Source organism: Lethenteron reissneri, chromosome 20 (genome assembly GCF_015708825.2).
Source record: "Lethenteron reissneri isolate LAM-NWPU_2019-01 chromosome 20, ASM1570882v1, whole genome shotgun sequence".
Taxonomy (NCBI): domain Eukaryota; kingdom Metazoa; phylum Chordata; class Hyperoartia; order Petromyzontiformes; family Petromyzontidae; genus Lethenteron; species Lethenteron reissneri.
In genome coordinates this window covers 12899107-12922663 of record NC_083798.1, presented here as the reverse complement: position 1 = coordinate 12922663, position 23557 = coordinate 12899107, and the positions used below count along the sequence as shown (strand labels likewise).

Sequence of the window (23557 nt, the reverse complement as noted above, 5' to 3'; positions counted from 1 at the left end):
CGGTTTTATATGTTCATATTTCACAAGATGTTGTTCATATTTGAATGCAATCACATACTAATACTGTATGTCATACAGAACAGTGGGACTTGAAGTAATAAGGCACGTTCATTTACATATTATGCTATACACAAGCAGGGGTGGGTCAAGGGTCAGCACTGAGCCTGGACCACAGACCTGGGTTCGAATCCAGGCAACCACTCACAAACCAGGATGTGAAATGTAGAACGTTGGCTAGATCACAAATAACTAAACAGAAACGATCGTACTTATGTTCCTCATAGGTTGGTTGAATTCCAGTGATGACACTTTAAACATCACTTTGATTGACATGGAGCAAATACTGTAATTGTTGTGGGCATCTAAAGGTATGCTGCTGGTGTTTGTGGTCTATTAAAGTGACTTCACAAGGAGTTGTGTGTGCCATCTTACACGGCCATTCTCCGACCGGGTGATGCAGAGTTTCAAATAGAAGACTGCTTTTATTTCATGATGTCGATAGCACAATTGGAATATAATTGGGAGAAATATAACATGCACGCATATATTAAGGTGGAATGACTAGTTAATCGCATCTAAAATCAAATGAGCAATTAATCAAAATGTTTTGCTTAATTCATTGCTCCCAGTCTTCTTTCTTGTGCCTGCGGAGGAGTACAGCATCGTTGATTCCCAAGCTGGTTTTTCAACTTATCAGGTGTAGGCATAATTGTTCATTAAACAATTGATAGCTTATACTCTTCGGGTTTTTTTTCGGTAAGGTCACGTAGGTACAGTCATTTTGCTGTGACGGTTCCACCTGAAGACGGAAGCTTGTGTTGCCTCCGAAACGTCGTAATTTAATTTATTTTAATTACATTTTTTACCTACGTGACTTTACCGGAAAAAAACAAAGAGTATGGGACCCTTGCAGTCACGAAAACTTTAGATCTAGAATTGAAAGCTTTCCCATGCAGTTTACTTTAACTGCAATTCAGTTAACGTCTAAATTTTATCATCTTGTGGACCACTGAACCCACCTCCTGGGGTTCCCGTATAACTGCATGTTTATCATTTCAAGTTTTGTACGTTTAGAACTCAGAGGCCACAATACTACGAAAAGCAAGAGTGACAAAGGTCACCAAAATGACTAAAGCAAAACAAATAAAGCAACGAAGCCAATCGATTTGACGACAAAAATAACATTGTCATGTGAGAAATCAAATATATTGCACAAACATAAATCATTGTTAGGCAAGACATTCACTGCAGGCGAGTCGGCTCGTGCAGATTTTAATGAGACTGATCGTGATATAATTCCAAAATTAAGTTACGGAAACGTTCAACAGATATAGGGTGACATTTATACTCATGGTAAAAAGACAAGGATACATGCCAAATGGTAAATGCGTCATTTAAGTTACATTTTGATAAAAATACCGTATTTTCCCACAGACGCATATACCCCGCAAAAATATTGTTTTGTGTAAAAAAATATTTCATATACCCTGCACCTCCATATACCCCGCATACCTCCATATACCCCGCACCTCCATATACCCCGCACCTCCATATACCCCGCATACCTCCATATACCCCGCACCTCCATATACCCCGCACCTCCATATACCCCGCATACCTCCATATACCCTGCACCTCCATATACCCCGCATACCTCCATATACCCCGCACCTCCATATACCCCGCACCTCCATATACCCCGCACCTCCATATACCCCGCACCTCCATATACCCCGCACCTCCATATACCCTGCACCTCCATATACCCCGCATACCTCCATATACCCCGCACCTCCATATACCCCGCACCTCCATATACCCCGCACCTCCATATACCCCGCACCTCCATATACCCCGCACCTCCATATACCCTGCACCACCATATACCCCGCATACCTCCATATACCCCGCACCTCCATATACCCTGCACCTCCATATACCCCGCATACCTCCATATACCCCGCACCTCAATATACCCTGCACCTCCATATACCCCGCATACCTCCATATACCCTGCACCTCCATATACCCCGCACCTCCATATACCCCGCACCTCCATATACCCTGCACCTCCATATACCCCGCATACCTCCATATACCCCGCACCTCCATATACCCTGCACCTCCATATACCCCGCATACCTCCATATACCCCGCACCTCCATATACCCTGCACCTCCATATACCCCGCATACCTCCATATACCCTGCACCTCCATATACCCCGCATACCTCCATATACCCCGCACCTCCATATACCCTGCACCTCCATATACCCCGCATACCTCCATATACCCCGCACCTCCATATACCCCTGCACCTCCATATACCCCGCACCTCCATATACCCGCACCTCCATATACCCCGCACCTCCATATACCCTGCACCTCCAATATACCCCGCACCTCCATATACCCCGCACCTCCATATACCCCGCACCGTCCATATACCCCCGCACCTCCATATACCATGCACCTCCAGATACCCCCGCACCTCCATATACCTGCACCTCCATATACCACCCCGCGACCTCCATATACCACCCGCATACCTCCATATACCCTGCACCTCCATATAACCCGGCACCTCCATATACCCCGCATACCTCCATATACCTCCGAACCTCCATATACCCCGCATACCTCCATATACCCGCACCTCCATAATACCTCGCACCTCCATAATACCACCAGCACCTCCATATAACCACGCACACTCCATATACCCCGCATACCTTCCATAATACCCCGCACCTCCATATACCCCGCACCTCCTTCAATACCCCGCACCTCATAATACCCCGCATGCCTTCCAATAGACCCCGCACGCTCCATATACCATGCACCGTCCATAGATACCCCGCACCTCAGATACCGCCGCACCTCCTATTAACCCGCACCTCCATATACCCCCGCATACCTCCATTACCACCCCCGCACCTCCATATACCCCGCACCCTCCATATACCCCGCACTCTCCATATAATACCCCGCACCTCCATATACCCCGCACCTCCATATCACCCCGCATGCCTTCATATACCCCCGCACCTTCCATATACCCCCGCATACCTCCATATACCCCGCACCTCCATATACCCCCGCACCTACCATATACCCCGCACACTCCATATACCCCGCACCATCCATATACCCCGCACCTCCATATACCCCGCACCTCCATATACCCCGCATCCTCCATATACCCCGCACCTCCATATACCCCGCACCTCCATATACCCCGCAACCTCCTATACCCCGCACCTCATATACCCCGCACCTCCATATACCCCGCACCTCCATATCCATACCCCGCACCTCCATATACCCTGCAACCTCCATAGACCCCGCACCTCCATATACCCTGCACCTCCATATACCCGCACCTCCATATACCCCGCACCTCCATATACCCCGCACCTCCATATAACCCTGCACCTCCATATACCCCTGCACCTCCATATACCCCGCACCTCCATATACCCCGCACCTCCATATACCCGCACCTCCATATACCCCGCACCTCCATATACCCCGCATCCTCCATATACCCCGCATACCTCCATAATACCCCGCACCTCCATATACCCCGCATACCTCCATATACCCCGCACCTCCATATACCCCGCACCTCCATATACCCCGCACCTCCATATACCCCGCACCTCCATATACCCCGCACCTCCATATACCCCGCATGCCTCCATATACCCTGCAACCTCCATTAACCCCTGCACCTCCTATACCCCGCACCTCCATATAACCCCGCACCTCCATATACCCTGCACCTCCTATACCCTACCGCACCTCCATATACCCCGCACCTCCATATACCCTGCACCTCCATATACCCCCGCACCTCCATATACCCCGCCCTCCATATACCCCGCACCTCCTATACCCTGCACCTCCATATACCCCGCACCTCCATATACCCCGCACCTCCATATACCCTGCACCTCCATATACCCCCCGCAAGACCTCCATATACCCCGCACCTCCATATACCCCGCACCTCCATATACCCCCGCACCTCCATATACCCCGCACCTCCATATAACCCCGCACCTCCATATACCCCGCACCTCCATATACCCCGCACCTCCATATACCCCCCGCACCTCCATATACCCCGCACCTCCATATACCCCGCACCTCCATATACCCCGCACCTCCATATACCCCGCACCTCCATATACCCCGCACCTCCATATACCCCGCACCTCCATATACCCCGCACCTCATATACCCCGCACCTCCATATACCCCGCACCTCCATATACCCCGCACCTCCATATACCCCGCACCTCCATATACCCCGCATGCCTTCATATACCCCGCACCTCCATATACCCCGCACCTCCATATACCCCGCACCTCCATTTACCCCGCACCTCCATATACCCCGCACCTCCATATACCTCGCACCTCCATATACCCCGCACCTCCATATACCCCGCACCTCCATATACCCCGCATGCCATATACAGTGAGGGAAAAAAGTATTTTATCCCCTGCTGATTTTGTACATTTGCCCACTGACAAATAAATGATCAGTCTATAATTTTAATGGTAGGTTTATTTGAACAGTGAGAGACAGAATGACAACAACAAAATCCAGAAAAACGCATGTCAAAAATGTTATAAATTAATTTGCATTTTAATGAGGGAAATAAGTATTTGACCCCTCTGCAAAACATGACTTAGTACTTGGTGGCAAAATCCTTGTTGGCAATCACAGAGGTCAGACGTTTCTTGTAGTTAGCCACCAGGTTTGGACACATCACAGGAGGGATTTTGTCCCACTGCTCTTTGCAGATCTTCTCCAAGTCATTAAGGTTTCGAAACTGACGTTTGGCAACTCGAACCTTCAGCTCCCTCCACAGATTTTATATGGGATTAAGGTCTGGAGACTGGCTAGGCCACTCCAGGACCTTAATGTGCTTCTTCTTGAGCCACTCCTTTGTTGCCTTGGCCGTGTGTTTTGCGTCACAGTAATGCTGGAATACCCATCCACGACCCATTTTCAATGCCCTGGCTGAGGGAAGGATGTTCTCACCGAAGATTTGAAGGTACATGGCCCCGTCCATCGTCCCTTTGATGCGATGAAGTTGTCCTGTCCCTTTAACAGAAAAACACCCCCAAAGCATAATGTTTCCACCTCCATGTTTGACGGTGGGGATGGTGTTCTTGGGGTCATCGACAGCATTCCTCCTCCAAACACGGCGAGTTGAGTTGATGCCAAAGAGCTCCATTTTGGTCTCATCTGACCACAACACTTTCACCCAGTTGTCCTCTGAATCATTCAGATGTTCATTGGCAAACTTCAGACGGGCATGTATATGTGCTTTCTTGAGCAGGGGGACCTTGCGGGCGCTGCAGGATTTCAGTCCTTCACGGCGTAGTGTGTTACCAACTGTTTTCTTGGTGACTATGGTCCCAGCTGCCTTGAGATCATTGACAAGATCCTCCCGTGTAGTTATGGGCTGATTCCTCACCGTTCTCATGATCATTGCTAACTCCACGAGGTGAGATCTTGCATGGAGCCCCAGGCCGAGGGAGATTGAAAGTTCTTTTGTGTTTCTTCCATTTGCAAATAATCGCACCAACTGTTGTCACCTTCTCACCAAGCTGCTTGGCGATGGTCTTGTAGCCCATTCCAGCCTTGTGTAGGTCTCCAATCTTTCCCCTGACATCCTTGGAGAGCTCTTTGGTCTTAGCCATGGTGGAGAGTTTGGAATCTGATTGATTGATTGCTTCTGTGAACAGGTGTCTTTTATACAGGTAACAAGCTGAGATTAGGAGCACTCCCTTTAAGAGTGTGCTCCTAATCTCAGCTCGTTACCTGTATAAAAGACACCTGGGAGCCAGAAATCTTTCTGATTGAGAGGGGGTCAAATACTTATTTCCCTCATTAAAATGCAAATCAATTTATAACTATTTTGACATGCGTTTTTCTGGATTTTGTTGTTATTCTGTCTCTCACTGTTCAAATAAACCTGCCATTACAATTATAGACTGATCATTTCTTTTTCAGTGGCAAACGTACAAAATCAGCAGGGGATCAAATACTTTTCAAATACAAATACCTCACTGTACCCCGCACCTCCATATACCCCGCGCCTCCATATACCCCGCATGCATTCATATATTTAACGTCGTTACCGCAGCTTAAGTCCATCATATTAATACGAAGTTTACATTTGTAACATATTCCACTATCAATTGTTAACGTTAAAATCATAACGTGCACAAAGAAAACAAACTAACCGGAAACGAGTGTACTTAAAACAGTAAATAAGTAACAAAAGTAAATATCCAATAAATAAGTAACACGTAACTGGTAGATGAGTAAGGACAGTTTTAGCGCTGGGAGATAATAGCGAATCTACGGTGACCCCGTAGCCCCCCCCCCTTCCTCCCCCCAGCCCCCCCCCCCTTCCTCCCCCCAGCTGCCCCACCCCCCAACCCCCCACCTCTCCCTCCCCCCAGCTGCCCCACCCCCCCACCTCTCTCCCCCCAGTTGCCCCACCCCCCAACCCCCCACCTCTCTCCCCCCAGTTGCCCCACCCCCCCACCTTTCCCTCCCCCCAGCTGCCCCACCCCCCCACCTCTCTCCCCCCAGTTGCCCCACCCCCCAACCCCCCACCTCTCTCCCCCCCACCCCCGCAACCCCCCCCACCCCTCAACCCCCCCACCTCTCTCCCCCCACCTCTCTCCCCCCCCAACCCCCCACCCCCCCAACCCCCACCCCTCAACCCCCCCACCTCTCTCCCCCCACCCCCCCCCCACCTCTCTCTCCTTCCCAGCTCTCCCGTCGTCGGTCAACATTTGCGCGCACTTCAAACATTGCCGTTTAATTGAACTATAAACACTTAATTTAAAACGTGTTAACTTGCAATTTTAGTGTGAGTGCTTCATTCGGCAGTGCTTTAGTCAAAGGTAAGTGTTGCATAGTGGATAGTCCTACCGTTTAATTGTTTTAACGAGTTATGACATGTAACACGTGTTGAATATTTGTGGGATAGCACGCACCTCCATTTGACCCAGCAGGACCTTGATTTGTTTGTAGAAACTGGTATACCCCGCGGGTTATATGCGGGAAAATAAGATAGTCTTCTCGAATTTTAGACGGCACTGACCACGTTGGGGCTTATTAACTTGCACGCTGTATATATAGTTGGTTGAGTAGACGCACGTGCTTTTAAGTGCTTTCACCGTGAGTAGATTCCACATCATCAGCAATCACAATTTTTGGGCTGCAGAGAATATTCACGTGCGTGTCAAAAGTGCATGTCGTCTAGTGATTTCAATGTAGAGTATTTGTACTTTTGGCATTTCAAGCAGAGTTGTTACATGTTCTTTACCGACTTGCTCGAAACAGGTAATCATTTAATTGTGTAAATGTTGTAACGTTTTTGTGCGGGTTTTTTTTATCCACCGTACTGTATGATAATTATCTTTGAGCAAACCGGTCTGCTGTTAAATTATAGTACACCAGTTTAACACGGAGGCTTTGACGACCATACTCTTAGTTCTTTCGGTAAAGTCACGTAGGTAAAAAAATGTAATTAAAATTAATAAAAAGAAAAAGTGCTTTTTTTATTTTTTATTTCATTTTTTTTACCTACTTGACTTTACCGAAAGAACTAAGAGTATGAATCCTTGCAGTCACGAAAGCTTCAAATCTATAATTTCACGACCAATATTATCTCGATATATAAAAGGCAAAGTTGTGAATGTGTCTGTTCAAAATGTTTAGCGCACTTCCCGACATGCAACAAACTTGAAATTTTCCATGTGGGTACTTTCCAGACTGTACACCATGCAAACATTATAAAAATGCACTTTTGTGTTTTTTTTCGGGAGGGGGGGGAAGCACAATAATGCATAGATTTTTGCACGCCAAATGAGCTGTGACGTCACATCTGTCACGTGACCCGCGCACGTGCAAGTGTAGTGGGTAGCGCCACGCTGCGCTACGAACCCGGTGACCCGAGTTCGATTCCCGCTTACGGCCACCACCGGTGACGATTAATTGAACCGGTACCGGGCCCTCCCCTAGGTCGACTCAGCCTCAAACGAGTAACTGCTGTGGTGTGTGAACATCGCCACTGGGGAGACAAAGGCGGCCGGGCGTGGTTATTGATCTCCCCCCCCCCCCCCAAAGTGTATTTGGAAAGTACCCACATGGCAAATTTCAAGTTTGTTGCATGTCGGGAAGTACGCTAAACATTTTGAACAGACACATTCACAACTTTGCCTTTTATATATGGAGATAGTACATCAGTCTGTCGTGTTTTTTTCCATTATCGTTATTTTTAAGTGTCTTGGTCAGAGAAAACGTGACTGTGATTGTAATCCTTTTACATGAAATATAAATTCGCTCATTGTAATAAATGTTTAGAATAAAATATGCTATATTCATATACAGTGGTGGAATGGTCTTGGAGTGGTCGGTCTCGAAGTGATGACCACATGGCACGGTTCAATTCCCGATCGCGATGGACATCAGTGGCCCCACTTCACCACCTCCTCGCAGTGACTGGTGCGATGAAATATGGTCAAACAGCCCTCAATAGCCACACAGACTGAGTAAGCCTTCGTCTAGCGGTGGATTGACCGAATTCATTATTGTTACTTATTCATCTATGATAGGAGGAAACTTTGATTCTCTCACAAGGTTGCAAAAAATAATCCATCTCTAGGAGAGATATTGTCATTTATTTGTATTTAAACATTTCTGGGTGAAATTATCTCACTGAACCCATGTCTTCTTTCGTGTTCTAGAGGTCAACACAGAGTACAGGTAGTCCCCGACTTACGATGGAGATGCGTTACGACGACCCCATCGTAAGTCGAAAATGTCGTAAGTCGAAAATGGCCTAGCCTACCCAGGAGTCTTAAAGAATGGTGATAATTTAGCAAAACAGAGCAATTTACAGTACCGTACTGTATAAACTATATGCGTACAGTACATCCCGGCAGCGTCCCAACGTACGGTATCGTACCTCGTACGCTGCTGCGTTTGCCTGCCGCGCGAAATGTAAAATATTTTACAATTTTGTCATATCGCCATCGTAAGATCGAAATATCGTAAGTCGGACCATCGTAAGTCAGGGACTACCTGTATATTTTTCTACATGTGAAACAAAGGATCATGACTTAGGTTATCCAGGCAGCTCATCAGTGCACCTCAATATTTATCATAATGTCATGTACTAGAGTAACGGACACATCTCTTCTCGGGTTTTCCAGGACTGTATTGGATACATCATTGTGGAACGAATTTGCATGCCTTATTAGTTTTGCACATGTGGCCACCAAAATTGTATCCTGTTGTTTGTCTAGTTGCAAGCTTCCAAGTTATGGAAGTGTTCAAAATATATTTGTGATTCTAGTGTTAGACGTGCACATTCAAGATGGCAATTGAGGCACTTATCAAAATCGACCTAGTTTCATTCTCATTGTCACAGCGTCTGTCATTTGTCAGTATATTGTTATTGGCCTGCTTGAATACAAGTTATGAATAGTGATTTGAAAATAACTTGTTTGTTAAGTTATATTTTTAATGTTGCTGAATTAGTTGCTATACACTGGTTATAATGGGTAAGTGGATGTTTTTGACTTCCTACAAATGCTGGACAAATGACACTGGATTATTTTCTGTCTTTGGGTTATGTTTATGCACACTCCGCTTCACTTAGCCAGACCATGGTAGTAATTTTGGCTGATAAAATGTAACGGAGCCCATGATTATGTGCTAAAGCCAGAACCTAAAATGGTTTGTCCATAGGGTATCTTGGCATCTGTGTGAAATAGTCCAGGCTGGTTAACTTCAACAGAAGAACCAATAACATTTTCAACACAGTATTTTTAAACCATTTGAATATACTACAGTAACACGCTTTACTATGATGTCCATATATGCAAATGTCTGATATTGCTTGGATATATGCGCGTCTTCTATGTCTGCCTTTCAATGACAGTGATAGTCACAGCCTGCATAACATGACTATCATTGATCAGCAATGTACGGCATTAAAAACACACCTGCAATTGACATTTGGGACCATCTGGAAGAAATAGGATGATATCACGCTTGTGTATAATCTGACCGTTGCACTGACAGATGTTATTGCCGTAACATATGTACAGTTTATTGTTGCCTCATTTCCACCATTTTCAATAAATTGAAATTGACGGATAATATACTTAACATTTACATAGTGCCGATTACCACATTGCCCGAAACGCACCCAACATTGCCAGTTTTTGAAAGCTAAGCGGATGGAGCCTGTAATGGGTTTGGGTAGGCGACCACCAATGCCTAACAAGCGTGACAGGCTTTGTGGATACGGTGTGGGCAGCAGAGTGCAGTGTAGAAAAATCCCAACGTTTTCCTGTTTCCGTATCTCCACATCTGTTTCTCCGCCTTCACCCAACATGCACTAACCAACGTGATGAATCTTCTTGGTTCTTTCGGTAAAGTCACGTAGAAGGGAAGTAATAAAATAATAAAAATAAAACAGGTGAAGAAGACGGCTGCTTGCGTTGTAGCCGAAACGTCGTGAGAATTATTTTATTTTATTATGTTTTATTTTTATTATTTTATTACTTCCCTTCTACGTGACTTTACCGAAAGAACCAAGAAGATGAATCCCTGCAGTCACGAAAGCTTTAAATCGAAATTCAACGTGATGAAGTTTGGTCAAAATCCTCTACTACCACCTAAATGTTGTGGATAAGCCCTCATCCTGTAGGGGATTACCATGGGGCTGTGCATGTCGTCTATGTTAATTAATATTACCATCTTACACATCTGCAGTATATGTTACGAACAAAGGATAGGATGCCTCATATTTGGAAGCAGCCATGGAGACACTCTAACGATAAATTACAATAAAATAGATTTTTGCACGAGCAATAACTGCATTTAATCGTAAATGAAACACCCAAAAAAAAATTGTGCAAATATAATATGAAAGCAAGAGGTGCCTGAGTGATGGGGCTTGGTTGACCATACTTCATCGCACTGGTAAATGGGTGTTGGTGTTGGCGAGTGGTGGAGGGGGGCAGTGTTCGGATATCAATTGTCACGAATGTTAGGTTACTGGGTTCGCAGTCCTGTGTGCTAATAACTGCGCAGAATGAGATCCATAAACCAGCTTCATTATATTTGATTATAGCTTACGGTTTTCTCGAGTACAATATTTGTAAAGCAATTCAAAAGAAAAGTTAACTAAGAATAATTGCCCAGACCATTGTGGTTATATTTCTCATCCTGTGTGGTTAGTCATCAAACCAGTAATTGTAGAAAATGTATTGAAGATGACATGAGAGTTTCGCACACTGTTTAAAAGAAGAATCGTGTTGATATTAGGTTTTGACAATGAACTTCACGTTTTTGCAAACATTTTGTGGATAATAGGAAGCTATTCCACAGTGCAACATAAAATAAAAATGTGGATAATGGTGGATAATCGTGGCACGGTTAAATGGACCCTAATAATAGCAGATAATTATATTTGAAGATAACAGGAGTTCTATTGTATGTATTAGGCCAATTTATTTAATTATTTGTAGAAGGAAATGAAGAACACCTGGAGAAAATCTATGTATTCGAGGACATAACACTGCAATCTCTGCACAGGTGGAATCAATCAATTGCTGTACTGCTATCTCCTGGCCACCCCGTAGTCCAATCCTACAATGCCTGCGACAGTATTTGCAGACATTCTCCCACTCAAGTTCTGTACTAACTAGGCTTAAACCTGCTTCGCTTCTAGGATCTGATTAGAACAGGCACATTCAATGTGATTTTAGTCTCAGGTAGTAGTTGGTATATGTCATCAAAACAAGGCTGGGTGTTGGCACGGCCTGTGATGTTAGTATGTCCAGATTATTTGGTGATGGCTGCTGTCAAGTTGTGTGGATCAGTAATGCATAGGCTAGAGAGTGCATCTGTTTTTGTTGCCATGTGTGCCGAGTGAGCACTGGTTGGAAATGTAATCCGATGTTTGCTGTGCGCTTGTTTCCCGGTTGGGTGGGCGTAGTGATGCAGGCAGCTGGACTTCCTGGCATTCTTTGACAGATGCTAACGCCTTCAAAAGTGGCAGCGGCGGTTCCCCCAGAATGCAAGCAATGATTAACTTTACACGGTATAGAAAATGTGTTATGGACAGGCCTGCATGGGCCGCCCTCCTCAGTATTGCATAATAATAACATAATTTTCAGCCCATTGTCAATCCACTATGCTGGTCAGTATGGGTTGGTGACGGGGAGGGCCTAGGACTGGCTCTGGTATAACTTGCTACTGTTGTTGGCCGTCGCTGTGATTTGAACCAGTGTCTCAGGATCACAGTGCTGTGTGATCACCACTGTGCCTCTGCTCCATCGAGATGCAATAATATTTATGTGTGCAGTGATTCCACTCCCTTCCCAGTTCGACAAATTGTCAGCATTGGGATAATAGAATCAATGGGTTTTTTTTTACATTTGTGTTGAATCTAATGCCTCAATTGGCTCCAGTGGTCATGTGAACCCATTTTTTACCAAAAATGTGACGAATTTTCTCCCACATTATTCCATGTGTGTATTGGAAGTGTAAGAATCCATTTTAATCAATGTGTCCTCAAATGAATTCACGCGAAAGATGTATGCAATTAATGTCATCAAACACACATCAACTACTCACCGACTCGCTACACAACATAGGTGTTGTGGCAAAGCTGAAAGTTATTATCAAATGAGCAGTTACAAATAATTATCATCTATAAGCCCCTTTCGCCAAAAATAATTTAACAAGGTCAATATCTTAGGAAGTGGTGCTTGCGTGCTGCATATTTAGCAATCTGTTGCTTTCATTGTAAGTGGCCTTGTGTATTTTTATATAAGGTGTTGACAAGTGCCCATTGAAGGAATGTTTTTTTAGAAATACCGTATAGCGTTCAATAGCGATAATCATGAATGTATTGCATACATTGATCTCCAGAATAAACCGCTTGGTATGATGAAAAATATATAATTTGGTGCTCTGAAAGAGCCAACACCTTCTGTGGACTTTGTTCAATATTTGGAGGAAAACCCAAGACTTGCAATTTACCACACCAAAACTGGCAGATTTCTAAATAATGAAGGGGCAGGGTGCCACCATTGTCCAGCAGAGGAAGTGTCCACACACAGAAGGCCGATTGTCCCATGGAGGTCTCCAGTGTTTGCCGAGTCCTCTGCTGCTGTGCGACATGTCTCATCACCCCCCACATTTTCTCTTGCTACCCCCCCCAGGGGGGCGTGTGTGTGCGTGCGTGAGGAGTGCGAGTGCGCCAGCGTGCGTGCCATGTCCTCGCGGTTCCGCCTGCCCACGGGAGGGACGTACAATGTGCGCACCTCGGAGCTGGCGCGGGACCGGCACCGCACCGAGGCCCTGTGTCACATCAACCTCCTGGACAACACCGCCATCACGCTCCGCGCCAACGTGAGCCACCGCTTTTTGCTATGTTACTCCCTCCTTTACGGTCATAACGCCTGTTTTGTAAGCCTTTATTGTTTTTAGGCCCTTTGTGAAAGTTGCTTAATGCCTTTTGTTCGGTTGTATGACCTTTAGTTTTTTTTGTGAATGGGTGGGAGATGGTAGCCTTCTCACGGCCCACTTGTTATGTGTTTTCATGTTACCTTAAACACATGTAATAAAATAATCTAGACAAAATTGACATTAATTTGAATCCAGATATAAATATAACTAAATGTCGAAAAAGGCCCTTTTATGTGCCAGAAACTGATCAGATGAGGTCTTCGAGTGTTCCAACAAAATGTTGACTGACTCTCAAAGCTAAATGTGACTTCCTGGCCAGAAACCCAAGGGAAATGTCATACCCAAGAAGATAATTTTATCTCAATGGAAGCCGTTGGTGAAGAATATTTAAATCGGCACAAACTTGTGGAGATTTAACCAATTAGTGGTGTGCCCAATTTCAGTAGAAACTACCTCTTCCCCTTACAAATTCATCTTAACCAAATGTCTATTTTGTAAAGTAACCTGGGATAAATACAGTACAAGGATGAAAAGCAGATTGTGAGTGAGTAGAGTGCAAACATTCAGTGCAACAAGAAGTTGTGCAAAAAAGCAAGCAGAAAGGAAGCCCTCCTGCAGTGTGGTACAAAAGGTAGCATACCATGGTAACTTAAACAAACTTCTTTTCACAATGTTTTACGTCATCTATCGAGCTTCCGTTTTGCAAATAAAGTGCAAGTCTTGCTCGTTAATTGTTGAGTCACAGTGGCCTGATGACTTGGTCACACCGAAGTTTTTTGACACAAGGCACTTCATTTCACACAGTGTCTTGTACCTACACCTGAGATGTGACGATTCACCTGGTGATTTGACAAATTGTCGCAATTCAGGGTTGCGATTCATTTCAAGACTCAATATTCTTTCAAGTGTGGTCAATGTAGTGACCTCCCACATGAACCCACTACATTCAGCATACACATGAAAAAAAACATCTATTCTTGCACGTGTGATTCGATGCATATATAGTAAAGCGTATGAGAGTCGATGTTAATCGACGCATCGTTACATGGCTATACACAACGTCTTGAGCCTGCTTTAAACTACGTGAAGTGCTGGGGGTGCTGTAATGTCTTACAATTGTCTCGCGTAGAGTACCCCGGCAGCTTGCGGATTAGAACGTTCATCTTGACAAATGTGCTGCATTTGCTGCCATCGGATGCACTGTTAAAATTATCGTGGTTAAAAAAATATACACATACTATTCATGCTCTGAACAAATGCTTTGCACTCGGGCTCTCTTTCTGCACTCGCATTCTAAATTTAAAAATACTTATATTTAGGACTATAAATGGAAGTAATCTATTGGTTTCCAAAGCAATGAACGAAAATATCTTGGTTGCATGCTGCTTTTGAAGTCAATTTATTTCCTGTCTCAAGAGGATTTATTTTGGGGGGTTGCGGGGTGGGGGTGGAGGTTTGGGCGCAACGGGTTTACAAGGCCGACAGGGTGTGGAGCAGCCTTTCTGTTTTAACCGAAACAGCTGCGTAAGTGCATCAACAGACCCCTGCCATTTAACAAGCCGTCAGTCCTTGTATAACTAATGGCTGTTCACTGCCTCTATGCCACCGTCTGCCGAAATGAGGAGTGCGCGTCACGGGGACGAGGAGTGTCTTTGTAGCCAAAGCTGCACTGTTAGGATACGATGTAAAATTGTGCTGTCCTCCTCGTCGAGAAAGCGCTTGTGGCCTGTCTGTGCTCGTAGCTATGCACAGTTGGGCGGCATTGTTACTGCATTCAAAGGCTCTGAAAGTGGCGACTACATGCAGAAAAATGGTTACATGCTCTGAAGATACGCAAAGAGGAGATGCTGTGCACTCGTTTTAGGTCCTCTAAATGTAGCTGAGATCATTTAAACTGGCTGTTGATCAAGACAACCTCAAGTACTATGTTAGCGCTTTGCATATATTGTCACACTAAGAAGATCTATTGCACTGCAATGTATTTTCGGGTTGTACCGATTGTTGTTCGGCCTGATGCTGCGACGTTTTGCTCCATGTATTGGGAGCTCCTTCTCGAACAACATACGGTACAATCCAAAATAACACATTGGATAGCTATAAAGCACGGCTCCGAAAATCTATGCGGTCGTAACTAAACGGATCTGCTTTAGAAGAGGTATATGCAGCATGTATAGTCATATTTAATATACACTCCTAGAATATATTAACTTATTGTGATCAGACGTATGAGTCTTTCCCAACTTGAGAGGGTAGGAATTAACTCAGAAAACCCTGCGAGTGCTTAGAGTGTAGCATTGAGTTAAGCCATGAAATAACTGCCTTGTAAACTCAGTTTATTTTGTGTGTGACCAGCAAAATGTCAAATTTATGCTGTCACATGAGGTTGATCCTATATATAACATACACAAAACATACTTTGCCCAAGTAGTTGCTGAAGGCCGCTGCTGTGTTTGGCACTGTTTGTCGTGCGTCCTTGGTAATAAGTAGAAAAGAAATCGCTCATTTGGTTTTCTAATCAGCGCATTCATGGGCCCTGTCCCCTACTTACCATGAAAATGGCTGGACGCTTTACAAAATCTCCGAATGCAGGCGCGAAAATCCGTGCGGGAGACACTTGGCGAAGCAAAAACTCAGCGTTATTTATCTTCTCTGGCACACGAAGTCTATCATTCGACATTGTGACATCACAGCTCGGTAATGAAATTGTATTTGCAACATACAATGTGTTAACATCTGCTATGGAAGTTCACAGATGGCACTGCGTTTATGTGTCTAATTGGTCATTAATCGTCATCACGTTCTCCTTTGTATCATTGTTTCATCACGCATGCTTTATTTAGTGCTTTGTGCCAAACACGTATGACGTTCTTAAATATGGTTCCTATATATGTTCGTGAACAGTTCTTAAGGGTGAGTGGTGAGCGCAGTGCACTGTGAATCTTTAGTTTGATTTTCAACCACGGCTATAATTATCAGTGGTGAGCAATATCTGAATCAGTCCGAGGTGCCCCCTTAACCTTCGCAAACCAACCAGCTTTAGTTGAAATATTGTCAAACAATCTACATGATGAAATGGAATGGGAGGGTCTTCATCCAGCAGCTATAAGGGATGTTACTATTTTTATTTCTACACTTCTTACTTCATTTAGTCACTACTGCACCTATCTGATGTTCACAGAGGTTTATATGTAAGTTGATGCATTATAATTAATGCCAGCACTGAACTGTTCTGCAATTGATTTGAATTTGGTATAAATACATCCACAGCAAATGTGTAAATAACTTGTGGAGAGTTAACGGTAGCCATTAATTCCATTGTGTGCGAGCGCTTCTCAAGAAAAGCTATTGCAGAATTCGGAGAACACAATGTACAGTGGTTATTATTACAGCGCCAGCACTCCATGTGCTTGTGGCTGCTATGTTTAGAGGATTTATCGTCATTTTCCAGCACCAGGAGGGTGGACTTTTGTAGTGGCACAGCTCAAGTTGGGAATATTTCATCCCAGCAACGTCTTGCGATTCAACTATTGAACATCAACAGTGCTGTTCATTTCTCTTTTTTTTATTGTTATGGGTAATTAATGGCATGCAACAAATACGATCAAAACCAACACCAACCTTCGCCATCCTGCACTGATGGTATAAAGTATGGCCATACAAGTCCCATGACCAACACTGCATGGTGAGACTTTTGTCCACAAGTGGTCTGACAAAGGGCTGCCTGTTTGTATGTATATATATATATACACGAGGAAGTACCAATCGCTGAGCCAACGCCTCCCAACATCCCCATCTCCATACCCCTGGGTGCCCTCCCTCATGGTGACAAAGCCCTCGCCCCCCCCCCCTTCTGCACACCCCCCCCCAGCTGCCCCCCCCAACCTCATGCAACCTTTCCTTGGCCTCACTCACAGCCCCCTCCGCTAGCGCACCCCTTGAGGTGCTTGGCCCCTTGTGCTGGGCACCCGCACGCCCCCTCCCCCTTGCCGCCCGATGCGCTGGGCACGCATAGGCATGGCCCCCTCGACCTCCCGGGTATGCCCCCACCTGGGCGCACCGTCACCCACGAGCTGGTCACCCCCCCCTAACCCTGCACACTGGGCCCGTCCCTCCCGCCTGATGTCGCGAGCATGACATGAAGTAAGGGAGAGAGAGAGCCAACGAGAAGGTGCGGTTTACGGCGCTTGGCTTCCAGCCAATGAGAACTCTGTAAGACGAACGCACGGCACACCAAGGCAAGTTTGTATTTATATTGATATATGTATGAAATAGGTTGGCACGTGACAAATCAAATTCGAAAGCGCATGCGGTTTGGACACTCTTGCGTGCCAATCAATTTAAACTATTAAATTATCGATCCCCCATGATTTCTGGAACTGACATTAGTTTCCATGAATGGTTATCTTCAATTGCCGATAAACAATAATCTAAAACAGTGATGTAGAAACAGGAGGTTTGCTATGCCGCAACATTGTTTAGTTTCCTAGACGGTTCACATGTCGTGCCAAGAAATATTGAACCATATTGTGGGCCCGTATTATATTTCACCGATGAAAATGTGGTCTTCACTTCGTAAGCCATTTACCTTGCCATTATTAAACAAACTTTTTTTTTGCTTGGCTGCATCAGAGTTGTTTTTGCATGGAGGTCAAGTCGAGCACCATGGCAGCTTAGGGAATCGTCCAAATATTTACTTGCCCCATGGATAATCTGCATGCCTGAAGTAAATGGTTGTATTCTATGTGTTCCGGGATCCGGGAGAATGTGTAAGAACCTAGAGCGGGTCACAATGATCCAAGTGTGAGAAAAGTGCATTTTGCCGATTCCCTTCGTTTAGACTTTTTTCTGCCTTATAAGTACCCTGGGAAGCATATAAAGTAGTAGAATATTGACAGAAGTTGGATTAATTTGCCTTTTAACTAAGTCATCATAGATCTTTTGTACGATTCTTTGGCTTTTACATAAAGTTCCACATCTAAATTAATTTAACTCGTCATGGCAAATGGTTAGGATGTACTTAGAAATACTTGACACTATGCCAGTGGGGGGGATTTTTTTATATTACTGATGTCCCCTGTGTAATGCGATGGATGTTAAGGCAGGCTGAGTCACCGCTCATTTTCTCTCCCCATAAAACACCCCCAGTTGTGCGTTCCCTGGGCCTTGAGTTTCAACACCTTGGCACAAACCTGAACACAAAAATAAACCAACATTCCGATTATTTATTCCTTGAGACTGACAGAACATTTCCTGGATAATATTCATTGCGATCAACATCAGCAGTGGTCTATCCACCGCTGGCTAAAGTGCCTCCTGACGTCGCCATCCAACACTTGTCCGATGCCACAGTCCATCTAGCTCTTGCTAGTCACTAATCTCATCGCTTAATCTCTACGTCAGTCATCCTCTCGGGCATCTTCACTTCTTTGATTGCCATTCCATCACCATCTATAAGTCAGATTTCCTTATATTAATGTGTCCAGCGAATGCCCACATTTAAAGGGTCAATATCAATATTAGCTCATTTATGTTGCCTAAATTGCATTGTACTCTGTTACCAGCCCAACTTGGCAGTGCATTCTTTCTACAACTAACATAGGTTGACTCACCATTACTTGTTGTGTGTAAACATCAGTGCTGGCGACACAAAGTGGCTACACCACCACGTTGTGCACTGTGCTGTCCTTAATGGGTGCTCACTATCAGCTGTTGCCCCAAAGTCTGTTAAGGCTACGTGGTGGATTTTTGTTGCTGTATCCTGTGGAGCGTGGTGGTTAAGTGGTTAAGACATTGTGCTATGAAACTTGCGACCCGAGTTCAGTCCCCCGCTACAACTATCATCAGTGTCGAGTGATGTCTTAACCAGTCCTGTTACCGAGCGTGTTGCTAGCCACACCACCCATTCATGTTCCGTGCCAACCTTAATCTATATACACTTTTAAATCTAGATTAAAAACGGATTTCATTACAACCGCTTTTTTTTTTAGTTTGTTGTATGTATGTTGAACTTCTTTCGCACAGTACGTAGCCAATCCCGCACCTCCGATTAGCACGGTTAGCGACGTACAGTGTCAAAGAAGTTCAACATACATACAACAAACAAAACAAAAAGCAGTTATAATGAAATTAGTTTTCAATCTAGATTTAAAAGTGCATAGCTCCAGTGCCTTCCTAATATCGGAAGGAAGAGCATTCCAGACGGCCGCAGAAGCGCATCTGAAAGCAAGCGATGCAGTAGCCGTCTGGTTCGCCAAAAGCTGCTGGGAGGATGACCGGAGTTTGCGTAATGGATTGCATAGTTGCTTGCTCACAGCGCTTGCTGAAACGGTGTGTTCAAGGCTTCAGAGGAGATCTTTGTCGTGTGTTCCGCGCAGAAGAGTGAGGCGGGCAAGGCGCTGCTGGACGCCGTGTTTGCGCACCTTGACCTGGCCGAGACGGACTACTTTGGCCTGCAGTTTGCAGATGACTCCACCGAGACACCGGCAAGTAGCACAGCAGCATCGTCTGCCCGTGAGAGCGATGCGCCCAAACCCTTTGCCAGCTGTGCCCCGTTTGATTTTTGTTCATTGTTTTTATTGGGCTTTGGCCTACGTTTGTTCCATTTTTGCTTTTCAAGTCGTGTCATGAGATGAATCATCTATTCGGAACTCTCGCAGCACAGTGCATATACCCCATGTGTTAGAGAACAGCATGCAGAAGGTTTCTTAGAACTGCCTCTTATAACCCTTCAAGTGGACGTGTTTTAATCTCCACACTAGGAAGGGAGGAACTTTTCTATACACTCTGCAATTGAGATAATGTTCGTCACACGGCAGTCAAAATATTTTTTTGATTCTCAGATCTGGATTTTATCCAAAGGCATGGAAAACCAACTGTAATGTTATGGCGTGTTTTATAAAGTCATTGATGATTGTGTTCACGAAGCTTGAGAAAACTAGCTTAACAATTGGTGGCTGGAAACCCAGATTCAAACCCAGGCTCTCAGCCGTGCCAGTTTAGTGTTTTTATCCTTGAGCCAGCTACTTCACAGGGCTTTGTTTTTATTTTTGTGAATTTCAAGTCATTCTTCCCAAGACCACCTGGATATACGTCCATGAGAATACTGGCACAGCAAACTGCAATGTATTTTGAGTCCTCATATTCTTGAAAAACTGCCACTAATGGCATGTCTGCCCTGCACAGGATATCTCAGCAAAAGCATACTTGGCAGACGTGATGCATGCTGACACTGTGATGTGATCTATTTCAGTGGTGTGGTCCACTTTGGAGTAATCTCAAACAAACAAAAAACATAAACAAATGTATGAGTACTGTACACAAATCACCTCCCTCACTGCTGCAATGAGTTCTCATGCAGTACTTGACTGGCCGTCACTGCTTGAGGTCCGTTTTAGGAAGCCTCGTGCAATGCAAGTCACTGTGTGACATGTGGGTGTTCGTCTTCATAGTCGACTGATGCAATATCGCCACAGAAAATTAGATACAAGTAAAGTTTGACTTGTATAAATTATCTTTGGCGTCAAGTATATTCACTGTGAAAATGTCATATTTGTGAATTGCTTGCATGCACCAGCAGAGCAGATTTCATTCCTGCTGCTGCATCAATTGTTGTATTTATGTAAAACAAGTTATTGTTATTCGTCCGATTTCAGAGGTGGCTGGACCCGACCAAGCCTCTGAGGAAACAGATAAAGAGTAAGTATCAGCAATTGCATCTTCATGAATACTGTTATCAAGCAAAGTACAAAAATAGCTTCAAGTAAAACCTGGGTTGTCTGTGGGCGGATTAGATCCAGGCTGCGAATTAACCGTGCATGTGAAAAAATGATCATCTTTACACGAACGCTGGTTCTATTATTTCTAGATTTGAAGCTTTCGTGACTGCAAGGATTCATATTCTTAGGTTTTTTCGGTAAAGTCACGTAGGTAAAAAAATTGAAATTAAAATAAAAAAAATCACGACGTTTCGGAGGCAACCTGTTCCTCAATCATCAAGGGTTTGAGACTTCACCCCCATTCTACATAAGTAAAAAATAATAACGTTTTTTATAACCTAATATACAACGTTTTCTTTACTCTTTGGTTCTTTAGAGTATGGATCCTTGCAGTCACGAAAACTTCAAATCTAGAATTAAAGTTTTCTTTATCACCATTTTTTATTCATGAGAGATTCGTTTTTTATATCAAGTGCCCGATTCCTCAACTAATTTCAAACATTAAAAAGGTCACCCCCAGTCACAGCTGTTACTGTAGGCATATGTGTGACTCAACACCTGGCCTGCAATTGGGAATTAAATTAAGTTAGTTAATCTGACAGTAGCGGGGCGTTGATGATTGCTGTGTAATCCCAATTGAGAAATTTGCAAGTAAATTGTCAAATTTGGCACATTTGAACCATGACACCCACACACAATGGAGTACTCGTTTCGAATGACGTCAGGGGATTTTTAACGTCCATTGTAAAGGTGATGGCGCGTAGTAATGTTACGGTTAAACACAGGCACGGTTAATAAACCCACAGTATTAACCAGGGCGGCCGCTGGGCTCGGACCAGGAACCTCGGCATCAAGCGGTGAACACGCTGCCACTGGGCCACCCCTCCAAACCCCCATTACCCTGGATAATTGAGAGTTTACTGTAGACACATTATGGGAAAGGCAACTCAGAACCTGTTTTAAAAGCTTTTCTCTTTGCGTTTTCAGGAAGTTCTCCTTACATCTTCAACTTCCGTGTGAAATTTTTTGTGACCGATCCGAGCAAACTGCAGGAGGAATACACCAGGTATGATCGAGTAATTTGGCTGACAATCCTGGGATATTGTTGAAGAATTGTGAGAAAACGAATTGCTCATTAAAGTACAGTCTGAGGTATGGGCATATATGTGAAAAGTTCGGCTATGTGAACATCTGTAGAAAATTATAGTTACACCGTGCACAATTATGTTACCGGACAAAACCAAAGCGCAAACTGCTATCAACGTGCGGGCAAAAAGTAACCGTTCTTTGGAAGTAAGAAAATGTACGTGGGATTAAGAACATATCACCGTGTATGAAAAGGTTTGGATTTTTTTTAACTAAAGAGCAAATAACAGTTTGACCATGCACGAATACTACACCGAGTGTGTGCTGTTAACTGGCCGGGGTGGATTTGCGACGTTGTGCCATACTTTAAAGGGGTAAAGCTGTCGTTATCAGATACACAATCCTTCAGTGTGAGCCCCTGCTTGATATCTGATGAACTTCACGTGTCTGGTGCTGCTGAGAGCAACTCCTTGGTCGTGCAAGTCTGTTTAAGTTATATTCCATGGCATATATGGGGTTTTGTCAGGGGTGGGGTTTGCCTTGGAACACAATTTGTCTCATCAGCTTTCAGAAGCTAAAGTAGGAGATTGGAGCTTGGTTGCGTGACCACAGGTTATTGTATGCCCTGGGGCTACATGGTAGGCAGAAAAGAACAGTGTAGCAAAATGTATGTATGTTGAACTTCATTCACACCATACGTAGCCAATCGCGCTTACGGGAGTTGCGGGAAAATCCATTGTACAGTAACTTCCATGCTCCCTGCCTTCACCAACCCGCACTGACCAGCGTGGAGAAATCAGGTTTATGAACCTCTACAATCTGCGTGCCATTGGGAAGCCCTCGCCCAGCAGTGGACTGACAAGGGCCTATGCATGCACATTATATCGCCACCACCAATGGCTTTTAAACCGTTGTTATCGCATGAACTTATCTGGATGGCTGTATTAAGCATAATCATATGAAGGAGATAATTCTAGAATTATAAAGCCAAAGTGTGCATTAGGAACAAATCAACATTTTAAATTGCTTCAGAGAAGAATAATTGCACTTTGCTTGTAATTAAACCGTTCAAATAATGCCGTGTTGAAGCACTAACTTGCTAAATGGGATTTGACATGATTGCAAGTGCTACAGCACTTGCAGGAATGCACTGTACTTGCAAAGTCGCCAAACACGTTTCATTGACTCGAGGCTTCGCTGCAGAGAAGTCCAAGGCCGCATTCG

At 44.5% G+C, this 23557-nt stretch overlaps 1 protein-coding gene across 2 annotated transcripts in view; it reads left to right on the top strand.

The window, feature by feature from the left end:
* The window catches only part of PTPN4 (protein tyrosine phosphatase non-receptor type 4), a 60621-nt gene that overhangs the window by 7575 nt on the left and 29489 nt on the right, over nt 1-23557 (top strand). For both annotated transcript variants that reach the window (XM_061554967.1, XM_061554966.1), the window contains exons 2-5: nt 13286-13475; nt 19907-20014; nt 21185-21227; nt 22235-22313. In XM_061554967.1, the coding sequence (XP_061410951.1) occupies nt 13338-13475; nt 19907-20014; nt 21185-21227; nt 22235-22313 (368 nt within the window). In that variant the 5' untranslated portion in view covers nt 13286-13337. The remainder of the gene's footprint in view (nt 1-13285; nt 13476-19906; nt 20015-21184; nt 21228-22234; nt 22314-23557) is intronic.